This window comes from Ascidia mentula, chromosome 8 (genome assembly GCF_947561715.1).
Source record: "Ascidia mentula chromosome 8, kaAscMent1.1, whole genome shotgun sequence".
NCBI lineage: Eukaryota > Metazoa > Chordata > Ascidiacea > Phlebobranchia > Ascidiidae > Ascidia > Ascidia mentula.
The window spans coordinates 4,989,123-5,005,463 of NC_138573.1; the positions used below are offsets into that span (position 1 = coordinate 4,989,123).

Sequence of the window (16,341 nt, forward strand, 5' to 3'; positions counted from 1 at the left end):
CAGGTAAATGGTATATTTTAAAGATTAAAAGAGAAAATTAGACTCAAAAGATGGACATGGTCAAAATAGTGTGAATCTAACATACAGTTCGTCAAAAAAGGGCAGTGTATCCGAGCAGTCTTTTTCCTCCTGCCCCTCAAAACATTTAAGCATAAAAAATTAAAGGCAGAGGGCGAATTTGTACCCAACTGGTGCGCTTGTTTCTGATATCGCATTTAAGCGTGGCATTCAAGAGGACCTAAGGTGAGCCATCCTTGTTCAGAATAAGCTCCTAGATCACCAAAAAGTCCAGCGATAAACGGTAGCCTTTCCTTCTCTGTGATATATCCTTGATCCTCGAGTGTAGTTGCCCGATTTGCGTAGCAATTGCACCTCAATGTTGAAATATAGCAATCACCTGTAATAAGTGAACAACACCGATGTATAATTACTTCTTGTATATTTATTTAATGATAACCTCGGTCTCCGCACGGGCACGAGTTTGGATTAGTGGATCCCCAAGACTGCATAAGAGTTCCATCACGAGCCAACCAAGCTCCATGGATCAAGTCCATACTGCGGCAGCGTACCTGCAACATGTTAGGTACAACGAAAGCCACAAAACATATCACGTATCCAAAGTAAGATAACATACCTTTACAAACTGTCGGCAATTTACCGACGAATTAATCACAAAAACAATTTGTGGTAGTGGGTTAAAATAAGCGACATTGTAACGGTAGCATCGCGCTTTTTCGCACGATCCAGTAAGTGGTACTTCCTCTGTGGTGTTGTGGTACATGACAGTCACTGAAACAATAAACTGTCTAAATATCAAATAAAACACCATCACAATCGCACAACAACGAAGAATAATTTCGTCTTCCTGTAAAGAAGTTGTACTGATAAAACGCCATGCCTTCTTAATTAGTCTGTAGAAAGTCAGACTGTGTATGTGTAGGCTAATTGGTTACCAGCATGTTCATCAGTGAAATTGCAATACACGATAAAAGGGGAAAGGTTCGATTTCTGCGGGTACAGGTAGTAGTTGCCCGAAACGTTAAACGGATGATCTTTGCAACTTTCCATTTCTACAATGTAATGAAGAATAATCAACGTGAAACTTAAGGCAAATGGAAACAAGGTAAAAGGAAAGGCATTACTTGTACAATTGACGTAAAAGTTTTCAGTGCAGTTTGATTTGTATTGGTGGAAACACTCCAACGGGTTTAACTCTTGACCACTGCAATGACCCAGCACAATACTGTTCTGCAATCAATAAAATGTTGATTATAAGAAGATCGTGATAAAGATGAATCTGTTTCACCTCGTGGTAATTTTCTGATATGTTTGTTCTAACGCCGTTGTATGGGGACGCCCCCAACTTGAAATGTTTGCACACGCCCACTTGCGCGCCAATGTACGCTTCTTCCAAATTCGGCTAATGAAGAGCAGAAAACAAAATAAATGTTGTCAAACTTCAAGAGGTGCTCCGACAGAGCAAATTAAGGCTCGTATTGCTACGTTTCACATGCAAGAAATACGAATAATGTAATGATCTAGCATAGACCTAGAAATTTCAAGTATTTTTACCCTACAGACCCTTCTCCAGATTGGATCAAACTTCTCTTTGTCGTCGTAAGCCATCACGTAGCCAAATGTTCCATTACTTAAAATGAAAGCAGCTGAAAATCACAATAATAGATATGGCAAGTTAATTATTCGATATTTATGATAAATTGGTTCACATTTCAAAGTAAGTCGCTCACCAGAACAGGATATCAGTCTACACGATTCGTCCTCAGTGTGAGACCCAGCACATGATCCGTGGTCTGGAAGAACTCCCCACATACAAGTTCGGCTTCTGCTTTTCATGCCACTACCACATTTCTCGGGTCCGCAGTCGCTCCAAGGGCCCCAATAAGACCACACTGTTACAAACAAATACATGATGTTGGCAAAATACCCGCGACGTTATCGACAAACTTCACACTATGCGCCTATATGCGTACATTGAGTTGATGGTTTCTTACTTGGACAGTTTTGAGTCATACAAAGGCGACGTTCGAGAGGGTGGCCCACACAAAGCCAAGGTTTGGTGTCGGTAGTGCCACATTCCCTTGTTCTTTCTTGTACGCCACCTCCACAAGTGGTCGAACAACCGCCCCACGAAGACCAGGCCGACCATTCTTCTTGGAAATCTAAGTGAAATCCACACACATATTACGACAAAATGCAACATAGTCATGTTTAAAAATCCTGAAAATCGTAGTTGCATGTCACCTACGAAACTCGCCTTTTAAAGTGTAAGAAACCTTAACACACGATGGTTTAGATACATCCCCAATCAACGGACTACATAGGTATCCTTCAGGGCAGACGTACGTTGAACATGGCCCGAGAACTGTATTTTTTCGGCCCTGAGAAGAACAGGAGTGTTTCACAAAACCATTATTTTAAAGATTTTTTTTTAAATGATGAAGTGTCCTTTTCTCAGAGAAATATTGATCTAATAAATTGAAGTAATTCTAAACATATTTTTTCACTTTAAGTAGTGCGTGGCGGACTTTTTCTTCACCTCTTCGGTTAAGTCAAGCGACGATCTAGAATGGTATTCCGATCCCGGGTAGCGAATCAGTTTTTCAATAGTAGGGAGCCATTTTCCTTCATGCTGCAGCCAATCAGTCTCTTCCACCATTGACCTGTCCACCTCGTTGAGCTCACATATCTCCTCGTTGTGCAAATAGTTGTACGATTTGCACCTGTAGAATGCATGTTTGATCACAGCTTCGTTCGAAACCACAGATTGAAAGAAACATGCCTGCTGTCCCTCAAGCAAAATAGAGCACACTGTTCTACGCCGTAGGATTTGGCCTGGCGATAATCGTGCAGAAAAAAACGATATCCTATATCGCTCCTATCTGCGTCAGGCTGCAAAAACCAAGATGACTTTGCTTCTTTTTCCTCCGAACTTCGCTCACATGATGAAGCTTGAATTGAACGCAGGCATCCCACAACAACAAAAAAGACCAACATGCCTTTCCGAAACATATTTTAAAAATAGCAGAGTCTCCGGTTTCCAGAACGTTTTCGAATGCGCAGACAGGTCGCGATGGGTGAATTTTGTTCACGCGCCGCGGTGAAAATAATGGATCTTAATGACAGGTTTTTACCTATAACCTTTATTGTTCGCGGGGACAATATTCCAATGCCAAACTAAAGTTCAAATGCTGATCTCATTACTAATTTATGAAGTAATTGCGTTAAAGCAATTGTTGAGAAAGCAGAGCCCAGGTGAGGCTTTCGAACACAATGTATGTTGCGATATGTAGCCCAAACATAGTTGTTATGTCTCAAACCTTACTACGGCGAAGTTATTAAATAACACAGCCCAAGCTTGTTTTCAAAATATAACATGGACTGTCACCTAGAAAAACAGTTAAAATAATTGCAGATATCATTGTTCCATATTTCTAACACAAAACGTTTCTGCAACATGTGTTAGCTAATACATTATTCCAAATCTAGTTTCTGTAATAAACGCTTGTGAAGCACAATGTTCCATTATCAGTTTATTGCTATGATTTGTTTTAATTTCGACAAATGCAGTATGGCTTAGTAAACTAATGAAGCATGGTTAGAAAAAGGCACCATTTCAACCCAAAGAATATAAAAAATGCATTTATTTTGACATGTTGCATTGTGATGTAGATGTTCCGTAAGCCAGCAGAGAAAAATGAGGCAAAACTTATTATATTTGCATAGCAAAAGTTGCTAGAAAGCTTTAAACCTCTTGATGTTCACAATACAATAAACTGGTTTACATTAACAATATGCTGTAAACCATATGCTTGTAATGTGCTATGTCGTTTGCCTGAGAGAGTAAACAAGGCAGCATAGATGCAATCTGAAGAATTACATTTAAGGAGGTTTGCAAGGTTAAGCATTGTGGCACAGTTTCTAAATGAATGAGCTTGTAACACTAAAGTTCCGCAAATTCAACAAAAATCTTAGGAGCTCTCAAAAGTTTCAAGAAGCAAATCAGTGTCTGGAAACCAAGTTTCGAAATCTGCTCTGCATGGCCCGCAGCAGTTTGTCATGAATCAATCACTTTAGGGAGTGCTAATAAATTATATACGCTGTAATCAGAAATGCTAATTACGGGCATGACAAAGGTTCAACCAAGATGTTCAATTAGGCCATGGGTTTTGGCTCCACAGTTTCCATGTTTTTTACACCCAGACCTTCACCCATTTCATTCTGTAAAAAAAATAACATTGGGGTGGATTGCTTGCACACGTATTTAGTTACAAATAAACAATATTGGATAGTTACAATACTATACATTGTATTTGAATATTGTCTAAATTGTTTTATATTCTCCTAATCTTGCCCCACATCACATTTCACATCACATACCATGTGGTTGACAATGTTTTTAGGGTATGGAATTCCACCGATTGTGTCACACTTCTTCATGTGCGATCGCTCTGGGTCACCGGCAACAAGAACTGGTTTCTGTGGGTCTGATGGTTCTAAGCCGTGTTGTATGTCCATAAGATCCTGCATCCGAGTTTCAAATCCAGGACAGAAAGCTTTGGGGTCGAGGGCGATGAAGCACTGCCCCTGTTTATGTTTTGATTTATTTCTTGGGTCAATTTGAAATTTCCATTTACACAAAACTGACAACAAGTTGGACAGATTTAAGCTGGTGATGTATCTTTATGACAAAGGGTTTATTTTAAAGGATTTTTGCATCAAAACAACACAGAAGTTATTTTAAAGGATTTTTTGCCTTAAACAGAAGTTTTCACCGCATGGCATAGAAATTTAATACAATTTTAGTTTTAATAACAGCCAATTTTGTAAAATACTACAAGGGAAATGAAGTTTGGTTCAAATAGAGACATGCAAAACTTAAACATCCAAATACTGCAAATACATACTGATTTGGAAGCATCCAAACACTGCAAATACATACTGGACATGCACTTTGCAGTCCTAGACAAACAAAAAGTTAAAATGTAACCCATAGTTTATAATCACCAAGTCAGCAATCCTCTTGGTGGTGCCCCACCTTCTCACATTAACCCCATAGCTTGAACCTGACAGAATCCCACACAGTACCTCTACCATCATAGACAGTCCATAACCTGGAAAATGCAACAGGAAAGCTTTTGTTATTACAGACTTCAAACATATTGATGCAGAGAAATAAACTATTTGGGTAAATTCACAACAGAGCAAATGCTCAAGAAAATATCTGATTAAGAATAAGCATAATGCTATTCTTACTGCCAGGCATTGTAATCTTAAAGAACTGTTATCATGACATTAGGTTACAAAATTTTTATTACAACCGACGTTTCATCTACCATTCAGTGAGACTTTTTCAGGGTTATGTGGCAACAAGATATATAATATCTAATAAAGTAAATCTTGTAACCATATGCCAGAAGAACAGTTCTTTAAAAGAATTAGCATTACTTTGTCTACATAGATCCACATTCTTATTGTAATGCAATAAACTTCTTAAATCAACATCACAGAAGGTTGTTATGTTTTCCTACAGACCAACATAAACCCAGAAACTGTACCTTTATAACCTCCACTTTGTTCTGAGCCACCTAGTGGCAGTAATCCTCCCCCACGTAAAACATTACTTGGGTCGGTCGTTTCCACACCATCAGGGCCTGCACCCCAGCCAGGAGGAATAGATTCTTTTTTTCTGCAAATGTAAAATATGAAACTAGCACAGTAATCCTCTGCTGCTTGTTTGTTTTATGAATTCGTTACAAATGATATAATTCAAAGCTTCCCAAACTTTTTCATTCACCACCCTTTTCAATTGATTACAATTATACATGTAATTCCTCATTATTTGACAATCCTATAGTTTCTGTATTTTGTTTAACAGTAATTGTAATCAAACACCACATTTAAATGTTGTATTTTGTGAGACAATTCTCTGAGACTCTGAGGCTCACATTCATCATGTGACTCACCACAGGGTTGCAATTCACTGTTTGGAGAGCTTTGATTTAAATAACTTTTTTTGGATAAAATTCAATTATTAATTTGAAGTGAATTATTGCATTAAAAAAATACAAAGATCTGATCATTAGGCATACATATTAGTTTTGCACACTCTGACACAAACTGTTTGTTTATGTCCTGGTAGTTAAACTATCATTGCTCAAAGTTTCTTTCACTTAATTCATGCTTGACAACTTGTTATGGTGGAAAAAAAGTTTCAATTTATAAAAGGTAAATTTGAAAAGCAAACGCATGCAAGAAAAAAAACATTATTCATGAGATTTTTTTCTTCACAGACATACACACACCTATCAGCAACCTCTACTTTGCCGTAACAAACAGTGGTGGTTGCCATGTCCAGTACAAAAGGTTTTCCGTCACTTGAAGGTGCGGCAAAGGCAATAGGATTTGAACCAAGGGATTGCGGCTTGGCCCGAGTAGTATATACACAAGGTGTGGTGTTCGTAAAACTTAATCCCTTTTTTTAATCAAATGTTCATTAAACAATTATATGCACAAAACAAGCCACACGAGCAAGATTAGCAATTGTTTCACAAATGATATGGCTCTCATCTTTGATGCAATTAGCATGCCAAACACTTTTGATAGCAAGTTAGGTGAAAGTTTTACAGCGAACTAACCTTTGCTGAAGTTCAATTTTGCCAATTGCAACAGTTGATGTGGCCATGTCAAGAGCGAAACTATTGCCAGACTCTGCTGGTGCAGCAAGCGCAATTGGGTTAGTGCCAAGCGTTGTTTCTTTGGCCCTTGTGGGAACCACCAAAGGTGATGTGTTTGTCATGGACATTCCCTAAGGAAAAGTTAACAGACAGTTTGCCATCCAGTAAAACATATTTTTCAGCATTTCAAATTACAACATTTCCTAAATTCATTTATTAATGGTGGCCCAATGGATTAGTAACATACACACAGTCTAGCAACATTGCGCAGTAACGTTGGGGCCAAAACCATGGCTGTCACTTACAAGTAAACCCTGCTCAGAAGCCATGAGAGCATAATATCCTGCAATACTGTAATGGTTTGATTGCCGGGCAGCAACCCATCCCACTCCTGACTCCTTAGCTTTCTAAAAGCACACATAAAAATACACTACCAATTAATTCTATTTAAATAAGAGATACTGTGGTGATGCCAAGTTGTCGCCGAAATTATAACAAAAACAACAGAAAGACAAATTACTTTCTCTTATATAACTTGTCAAAAAATCAAATACCAAATCGTTGTTCCCATAAGATTTTTGGGGAAATTCTTACACATATTTTAAGAGTTGTATCTACCAATTAGATAGTTTGTTAAAACACTGTAAATTTTAAATAAAAAACAAATGATTGTGAGAAAAACGATCAGAAATATTCTTTCAACTGACACAAAATAACAAAAATACCTTGTGACATTTTATACCTTTATAGCAAGATTCATACAAAACTTCCCAACAGCAGGTCCAAGAAGATTGTTTCCATCCACAAGAGCTGTTGCTGCAGTTTCGTTAATTATTTCTGGCTCCCCTTGCGTAGATGTGATCTTAGTTTTCAAATCGTTGACATACATTTCTAAGAACAAATATGAACACGTTTTTACAACATGCATATGATATACAAGTGAGTTACATATAAAATGATGTAAGCCACAGCCACCCAATAAGGTACACATATACAAAAAAAAGATATTAAACTTTTAAGAAACACAAAATGCGCTTACCAAGCCTGTTTAAACCATGGCTAAAATGACCTCTGTAGTCAGCTGTAACTAGAAGCTGTGCCATGTCATCTGCATGTTTGTCTGATGCACCGGCTGCTGCTATGCAACATTTGACGAAGCTCTTTGCAGAATCCACTGGCACGCATCGAATTTCACTACAACAGAACCAACAAATTTTTTAGCTAACCCATTTTTTTTTATCAAGGTTTGAGGAAATGTTTACTCAATTCTCTACATGGTTTTATACCTTTTTTCTTGTGCCATGTTGAAAGAACTGGTGTGGACAAACTTCGCAAGTCTTGTGTATTTTCTGTGTACACAGTGTTGAAAGAACAAAGACAAATTCATTTTAAAACATTGTTCAACTCACCTGAAACAACACACGCAAACTAAAGTTTACACAAGGTTAAAAATATTTCCCATGTTGACACTTCAATAGACAATTTCGCAAAGGTAAATATACATATATACCTTTAAATCTCTTATCAACAAATATATATAATACAAACTTTACAGATGCATTTGAAGTAACACAACATTTTGCCTGATTAAAACTTCTGAAACAACACAAATACAGAAAGCAAATATTTGAACTTTTTATCACTCCTCAGTGTGAAGGATGTGCAAGAAAACACAGGGGCATTTAGAAAGACAATATACATACAATGCAGTAACATAAAGTAAGTTCAATAAACAAACTATTTTCGTTGACTCAAACTATATACAGGAATATAAGTTAATATAACTTAAAAGCCTATTTTATAGACTGCAACAGACAATGTAATAATTACATAAAAACACTACGACTATGACACATATTTTACAGCTCACAAGTGCATAGATCTGTTTTCTGCTAACAAGCAAACAAAATAGCATTCATAAAAAAGTGCTTTTGACAAGTGAAACATAAAACTCTGCTTCCTTCTGTGGGACATGATTATTCATAACATGCACCTTGGCATTGTACACCAACTGTTGCCTAAGAGAGTCATTTTTTAGCAGTCGATCTGCTTGATTAACAAATTCATTGCTAGTATGAAATAACAGACCATTATCTCTATCTCTTACTAACACCTTGTTACTTGGAATGTCCCTTACAATGACAGGCACACCATTTGCCATCGCCTCAAGAACAGACGATGCCATTCCCTCGCTGCATGATGTGTTAATAAGTGCAAAAAACAATCCATTCTTTAGGTTGTGCTGAAATTGATCTCTTGGCAAAGACGGGAAGTGCATTACCAACCTTCCATTCCTGTCATTCACCCAAGTTCCCAAATCATAATCACTACTAGGCTGAGAACTACATGTTGTAGAGGTGTGTCTTTTCCTCATTGATGAAATTCTTTCACCTACTTTCGATAGCACAGATGCATTTTTGCTGTTCCACAAATTGTGCAAACAAGTACAAAATTCAGAGCCAAACTTTTCGTCAGAAAAATTTCCGAGAATCAAAAGTCTCACATCAAAGGCATGATTAATTGCAGAAGCCCATCTAAAGAAGTCTTTGACCACAAACATTGGATCCTTAACAGGACGAATATTGCAGGGCAAGACAAAAATAATTGGTTTTCCTTTCTGAGCAACTGGTCCAGGTTTCAAAATGCAATTATCACCAAAGTAAGCTGAATAAAGTTCATAGTCCAGAGCTTGCCCCTTCACAAACACCACTGCATCTGGGCATAATTTAGTTGCAATCCTCTTCATGTGTTCGGTAAAAGCTACACAAAAAGAAGCACCTTTAATGCACTTTTTAATAACGTCGCATTTTTGGGTGTCTTTCACATCCTCATTAATGTCAGTTCCGCCAAACACTAATCCGTACCTCAAACGCATCTTGCAGTTTTTACCGCAAGTGCAAAGCGTAAATCTTCCACTTTTGTAAGCATGCAACAACAAAAAGCCACAACTATTTGACTCCGCAGCAACTTCATTTAGTTTTGCAACATTGCATATTTTACTGCTTCCCGATAGTTCTGCAGTGCTGTGAAGGGAACAATTTATGTTTTGCTTTAGAAAATGTGACTGCATCCGATCAACCGTTGATAGATTTCCAGTGCTGGGTATAAGTGGTGATAAAATAAAAACACTAGGAAGTGCAGAAGACATGATGAATATTGGAAAAGAAAAGTATACAGAATTTGTACATTTGTGCATATACAAAAAACGCAGGCAAAGCCAACATAATCAATTTCCAGCGTCTTCAAGTGTATCCAAATCTATCTAAAATGCCTCTGGTTTGAAGGGTTTACAGTACATACTTTACGCCAACAATAAATGCAAAAAACACAAAATATACCAACTCTACAAACAGGCGACAGCTAACAACTGGCTGTGTCTGCAAAAAAAAATGCAAATGCAAACCTTTAAACTTCGAGCTGTACGTCACGTACACGTTCAGTGAAGCGCAAAAAAACACAAAACCATCACAAAAATTCATGCCACGACACCAAAATTTCATTGTTTGTAAATTAAGAAAAAAATACAGCAAAAAGGACACTGTTGGTCAAATATTGCTGTACTGTACAGTCGGTCCTTTTAAGCTGGAGTTTCGTGCGTTTTAAACGAGTGAAGGATGGAGCTGGTTAACTTGTTTTTTTTCATTTTGGCAGCTTTTGCCTGTATCATTTAAACTTGGATCAGGTTATAGCTGTTTCTGTAGCATTGTTAACAGAAACAAGAGAATGAATATCGCGATATTTTGTCTGACAAACTATACGAGCAGAACGAAGGGACGACGGAATTGCATCTCCGCGAACCCTCAACATCAAGTCTGTTAAGAAAGTCTGACACCATGTCAGCTGCAGGTTCCGTCACCGATGGTCTGTTCTTGAATCCTAGTACGATCTGAGACCAAAACATACATCTGGACTGATCTGTGAGACCACATTACGATTCGTTAGACGGAAAACCATGATCTGTTTATTTGTGTAAAGATTCGCAAATATATAAGGAGATATCATAGCAGAGGTAGAAACAAAAATATAATTGCTGCGATTACGCGACGCAGACTTAGAAGTAGCGCAAAACCAGCAAAGGCTTCAAAAATACAGGGTGTATATGCAAAAGAGGAGAAAGCGCTTTCAAAAGATCAAGTTCCAACAAAATGTTAAAATGTTTCGATTCATGACAAGCCAAATTCCATACACAATAAATATTTGTCACTCCAGCAAACACTGACTAATTTGTTTTTAAAACTGTCAGGTAGTCACAAAATTAATCACTCATTTTGCCACCATCTTTCGTTTGTAAAGGACGCACTCATGATATAATGATTGTATTTTTAGGATTTAAAACATGTTTAAACAATAAACAAATAGCGCGAGTCTTGGCTTAAAAGTAAGAAATGTAATCAGCTTTCCGGCAAAAGACAGGGTGCAAAATTAGTAATTCGTGGAGGTAAACGATAATTACACAACAGCTGTTAGATTAAGAACTTGTCCTGGTAAGTTATGTAAAAATCTCTTAATATATCTGGAAGAACACCATTTCATTTATAAAAAATGCCCAGTTTCATTTAACATAAAAATTACTGCTACAATTGTAACTCCATAATTAAAATTCCGTTTTGGGCCGCTCTTTTAACCACTTGCAAATATTTGGTCTTGATTCAACAGATTTGAGAACAGAGCTGATAGCAGGGTAGGCCTTCCTGTCAAACTCAATGCCATATAAAGTTTCTAAATTTAAGATTGCAGTGTACAAAACAAAATCGAAAGATGTCACCTTCTGCAAAAAAAAGCACTCCAGTCAAGCATAAAAAAAATCATCTTTTTGCAAAGACTTTCATTAAATTTTATAATTCCCACTACCTTACTAAAAATATAGACAATACACTCTGCTATATAAGTACCTGCCCAAACACATAGGGACCACCATTTTCCTTCACAATTTCTTCAAGCTTGCGCAGTTTAACACCAAGTTCACCCTTCATTTTATTAATAAACTGGGCCTAAAAACATAAACAAGTCTTATTTTACCTTGGAAACTCACTTTACAATTTTTACACACCAGACATTTATCAGGTAAAATCTTGTGACAAATTCTACCTTTGCAACTTTATCAGTTTCGTTGACCATTGGTATTAGTTTTATGGTCGATTCCATGAGGTATTCAATCCAACAATCAATTTTTGCCAAATATATGGCACTACCCTGGTCAATGTTTAGTTCCTTTGCCAAATAACGAACAATGGACCTGCTGTTGCCAATAGCTTCGCCATCCACGTATAACACTGGAACTGTGTTAAATGGCATTTCTAGAACCATTAAAAAATTTTGTCAATATTCTGATGTTTTTACCATGTCAGATGACACAGCAGTTTACCCAGAAAAAAAATCAGTTTTACTTGTGTTCCGATGCACGATTAACCTTTTTTTCCCCCCAAATCAAAAATTCATTATTTAAACTAACCAACACTAGCCTATATAATAGTCAAAAAGTAAATTCAGTGGGAACACTTTTCTTACTTGGTTTAAGCTCCACCCAGTTTTCCAACCGGTAATCCTCATAATCTACATTTGACTCTGCAAACATCAGCCTTATCATTTCAGCAAGGCCTCTTGCGTTGAAATAAACAAGTTTGTAAGAAGGCATCACGTTGCTTAGGGTTTACCTAAAAACTCCAACAAACTCAATCAGCTGGATTTAATATATTATTTTTAAAACAAATCGTTGCATTATTACAAAAAGCCTGATGTGGAACAGCAGTAGCTTACAAATACAATTTTCCTGTCACACAAATACCATTTACCAAAAGCGCCTAATTTTTTGTTTTAACACGCCCAGTAGCGCCAATTTCTGCAAAAACAACACGCCCAAATGCGCCCGATGTTAATGAAGGTGACACATATCAGTTACGTACACCAATGGTCATTTTATGCTTATGGTTGAACACATAAACCGTAAACTAAGACCGTGAGCAGGACGCAACACCTGTAACACTCATTACTTTGATGACAGTCGTCTTTACAATATGATTATGACGTCATATTTCGTTGTGTGGTCAGTTTGTAGTATTTTGAATACGGCTGAAACAGCGTTTTGTTACATAATTAATGAGTTAATTATCAAACTTTTAAATTTCTTAAACACGCCCAAATGGCAACACTGGTTCGCGTACAAGGAAATCGTAGGAAATAGGGTAGACACTTAAACCACCTCACGGACGGGCGAAACGGGACTTCCCCGTTTCATGCGTGGCTACTCAACATTAGTTTTCACGCAGACTTTGCAATATTATAACTCTAATAATTAGTTTGTTGATGCAAAAACGTTGTTACACACTAAGAGCATATTGTTTTTTTGTAGATTTGCCTAAAGACCAAGAATTTTGATACTTAAGGACGCGTGTAGAAATTGCCGAAGCATATGGTGAACGAAACAAACGTTTCGTTGATGGAATATGTTTTGCTTGCTTTTAAAATACCTCTATACAATGCCTTGATAACTATTTTAGTTCAGAAAGAATGATATTTCCAACAAACATGTGTGAAAAGCTAGTATATCACGAAAACCGGGGAAATCCCGTTTCGCCCGTCCGTGAGGTGGTTTAACCCTTTAAGCCCCACCAAGCCAATGTATTGGCTTTGGCCAGACAGCAGAGCGCCTTTTTTCTTTCGGGCATATCTCACGCTGTAGTGCGCGTAACGACTTGAGGTTTTTACCAACGGAAGGCGCAAAGGCTGTAGTTTCACATAAACATAACAAAGTTGTACCTTTGTATTTGAACTTTTTTGGTAAATTGTCATTGTTTGAAACCAAATTTTTGGAAAAATAAGCAGAAAATTTTTAGTGATGTCACTGCATACTTTGTCTAATAACTTATTATCTGTACGTTGTAACTAGAAATGATCTTCGTAAGAATTGTGGAGGAAGGTCTGGCCTTTCCGATGGTGTGTTTTTTTCGCTGTATGACGTCACAATGACTATATATTTACATGCAAATCCAGATGTATGGAAAAATTAGCCAAAAAATTTTTGGTATCATTGCATACCTTGCCTAATAACTTTTTATCTGTAAGTTGTACCTGGTAATGATCTGCATAAGAATTGTAGAGGAAGGTCTCACCTTTCTAATGGTGTGTTTTTTAGCATCCTATGACATCACAATGACTATATATTTACATGCAAATATGGAGATAACAATTTGTTTTGCTTTGTATTTACGTTGAACACAATTGAAACCAAACATTATTGACTAATGTGATAATCTCTAAAGCATGGCCAAATACATAAACCAACATTGAGTAATTCTTTCCTCTGCATAACAATAACCAATGGTTTTCGAAGGGTATATCCAAAACATATCCACAAAAAGTTCAATGATGGTGATTTGGTGATGTTACAGTCACCTCTGCAACATCCCTGATGCATAATTTGGTATCAAAGCATCATATATATATGGAATTCATGCAAATATGCAATTCATATATTCATGCAATTTGTTCAAGAATCAAACAGTTGTGGGCGTGGCTGTGGGCGTCATCCAGTAAATGGGGTAGCTTCAATTTCATACAGCTGATTTTTTCCTTGTCTTTTTTATACATTGTCTCTGTTATTTCATGGAAAAGCTTTATATGCACTGGCAGAAGGCTTGTCTATTTAATTATCAATATATATTGATGTTATGCCTTTTTTTCATCAACTTGCTGACATACACTACCAGTTGAACACATAAAGAAACAAACAAAAATTTTTTTTTTAGAAGTGCTGTCAAATTCATCTGCTATCAGTTAGCAAACGTCTGAGCTGTGTAACAAAGCTTACAAGCCTTTTTACAAGCAACAACTAACAATATATATATAACTTATACCAAAATAACTCTCTAAAATTTCAGTTTACTAGACAGTACCGTCGCTCAAAAATTTCAAATGTAGCGATCCGTTTTTTTCGCTTCATTGCGTCTTGCTGTTCACATGGATTCAGGCAACAGTCGAATTATTTTAAAATTCGCACAATTTCGGGAGTTATGGACGTTTTTATAAAGGGTACTATGGCTTGAAAGCTGTTTTAGTAGGGGTGGTTGTATTTTTAGCTATAACTACACGAAAACATGGAGTTATTGAACTAGAAAAGCGATGATTGTGTAGAGTATGAATTTTCCTATCATTTTTGTGTTGAAATTTTTAGTCTAGCGTTTGTAGAAATAAAGTTATAGGTACCTGAACTTAAGCAAAATTTTTTTTCAAAAATTTTTAATTTTTAAAAAGTGATTGCGGGGCTTAAAGGGTTAAGTGTCTACCAGGAAATAGAGAGGGAGACAACTTCGTACGTATGTTGTGAAACTTGTTGTACGTTAGTTTGTGAAATTCATTGCGTTTAACGAATCTTGTTTTTGTGTACAATTGCGAGAGCTTTAACTTAGGAAATTCATTGCGTTCAACGCACACTCTGGTTTTTTGTGTACATGTGCAAGGGTTCTAAATTAAGAAATACATAGCGTACAACAGAGTTTCCCAAACTTTTTTGTCCGCGGACTCCATTTTGTGAACATGTTTTTTTCGGACCCCTAATCTAACGTCAAATCATTTTTCCCACGTAATCAGTGGAAAACACTACAAAACAATATCAACAATAACGAATCATGTTTATTTAAGGAGCTATTTGCGTCAGAAAAACTCTTCAGTCCAATTCCACACGTCTGGACTCGACACTCAATTTAGTTTGTATGTCACCGGTAATAAGTGTGAATTCCTATGTCATAGACGCGTAGTAAAAAAAACTATTCGTAAGATACAAAAGATAGCCATTCAAAAGTGGAGTAATTATCCGCTATACGTATTGTAAAACTAAATTACTGCAGCGAGTGCTGCTTACGCACTGTATAAAACGTACTAGTTGTGTTTTCAAAATATCTTTACGGACCCACGTGCAGTCGTTGCGGACCTCCAGGGATCCGCAGACCCTAGTTTGGGAACCCCTGGCGTACAAAGTACACTCTGGTTTTTATGTACGGTTGCAAGGACTTTAAGAAATCCGTTGTGTTTGACGACGACTGCATATTCGTGGAGGGCCAGAACTTGAACAATGTAAGTGCTTTCAAAATTTGGAAAGGCATTTCTTCAAGCAAAGCTAATCTCTTTTTTTATGCTTTTACAGCCACATGAAGGATAGAACTTGAATAATGTAAGTGCTTTAAAAAGACATTCTATAAACTCAAATTTATCAGTTTTTGCAGCCTATCAATCACAACATATAGGTGTCCACACTTCTTTTGGAGTAGTTTTTTCCAACAAGAATAATTTATGCTTTTATTTGGAGTGTGTGACATGTAAGTTTTATTGTGTTTTCCACCGTACGTAGTTTTAACAAACAACAATTTGTTTAGATTGCTGCACAATAAAAGAATTTCTTTCGTTTGCCAATGTTTTATAATTTTTCCAAAGAGTTAGTTGTCTTCATTAATACGATTGAATTGAATTGAATTAATCAGTCTTCCGGCACAAGAATGCTGTGCACGCAATCGCACAACACAGGGTGCAAAATTAGTAATTTGTTGAGGTATACGATAATTACACAACAACTTTTGGATTAAGAACTTGTGTTGTTAAGTTATGTAAAAATCTCTCAATATATCTGGAAGAGCACCATTTCATTCATAAAAAT

General features: G+C 36.8%; 4 protein-coding genes across 4 annotated transcripts in view; all 4 read right to left on the reverse strand.

The window, feature by feature from the left end:
• LOC145911661 (uncharacterized) lies at positions 1-8,235 on the reverse strand. Its single transcript, XM_082999069.1, has 21 exons — positions 8,105-8,235; positions 7,982-8,044; positions 7,735-7,889; positions 7,438-7,586; positions 7,001-7,102; positions 6,657-6,826; positions 5,577-5,707; positions 5,026-5,132; positions 4,395-4,605; positions 2,801-2,933; positions 2,558-2,741; positions 2,276-2,399; positions 2,013-2,180; positions 1,749-1,910; positions 1,573-1,664; positions 1,307-1,420; positions 1,143-1,248; positions 954-1,070; positions 635-789; positions 458-569; positions 1-397 (listed from the first exon to the last, which is right to left on the reverse strand). Exons 2-21 carry the CDS (start codon positions 7,996-7,998, stop codon positions 216-218), a joined length of 2,691 nt encoding a protein of 896 aa, XP_082855195.1. The 5' UTR covers positions 7,999-8,044; positions 8,105-8,235; the 3' UTR covers positions 1-215.
• LOC145911662 (glycosyltransferase 1 domain-containing protein 1-like) lies at positions 8,105-11,228 on the reverse strand. The gene is made up of 3 exons (XM_082999070.1): positions 11,221-11,228; positions 9,144-9,823; positions 8,105-9,086 (listed from the first exon to the last, which is right to left on the reverse strand). Exons 1-3 carry the CDS (start codon positions 11,226-11,228, stop codon positions 8,611-8,613), a joined length of 1,164 nt encoding a protein of 387 aa, XP_082855196.1. The 3' UTR covers positions 8,105-8,610.
• On the reverse strand, positions 10,630-12,826 carry LOC145911663 (glutathione S-transferase 1-like). Its single transcript, XM_082999071.1, has 4 exons — positions 12,204-12,826; positions 11,784-11,992; positions 11,588-11,686; positions 10,630-11,463 (listed from the first exon to the last, which is right to left on the reverse strand). Exons 1-4 carry the CDS (start codon positions 12,328-12,330, stop codon positions 11,290-11,292), a joined length of 609 nt encoding a protein of 202 aa, XP_082855197.1. The 5' UTR covers positions 12,331-12,826; the 3' UTR covers positions 10,630-11,289.
• LOC145911664 (glutathione S-transferase 1-like) overlaps positions 10,630-16,341 on the reverse strand; it is a 20,044-nt gene continuing 14,332 nt past the window's right edge. Inside the window, exon 6 of the transcript XR_014403253.1 lies at positions 10,630-10,910. The gene's annotated coding sequence lies outside the window, so the exon portion shown is untranslated. The remainder of the gene's footprint in view (positions 10,911-16,341) is intronic.

What these genes read in the sequence shown, in the direction of transcription:
- LOC145911661 (XM_082999069.1), bottom strand. An exon ending in GTATGAATCTTGCTATAAAG is followed by an intron (nt 7,103 to 7,437) that starts GTATAAAATGTC and finishes GTGTGCTTTTAG; the next exon opens with AAAGCTAAGGAGTCAGGAGT. An exon ending in ACAAAGTGGAGGTTATAAAG is followed by an intron (nt 5,133 to 5,576) that starts GTACAGTTTCTG and finishes TGCATTTTCCAG; the next exon opens with GTTATGGACTGTCTATGATG.
- LOC145911662 (XM_082999070.1), bottom strand. An exon ending in AAAGTTTGGCTCTGAATTTT is followed by an intron (nt 9,087 to 9,143) that starts GTACTTGTTTGC and finishes TATCGAAAGTAG; the next exon opens with GTGAAAGAATTTCATCAATG.
- LOC145911663 (XM_082999071.1), bottom strand. Translation starts at nt 12,330, where the DNA reads ATGCCTTCTTACAAACTTGTTTATTTCAACGCAAGAGGCCTTGCTGAA. An exon ending in CTGGGTGGAGCTTAAACCAA is followed by an intron (nt 11,993 to 12,203) that starts GTAAGAAAAGTG and finishes TAATGGTTCTAG; the next exon opens with AAATGCCATTTAACACAGTT. An exon ending in AAACTGATAAAGTTGCAAAG is followed by an intron (nt 11,687 to 11,783) that starts GTAGAATTTGTC and finishes TTATGTTTTTAG; the next exon opens with GCCCAGTTTATTAATAAAAT.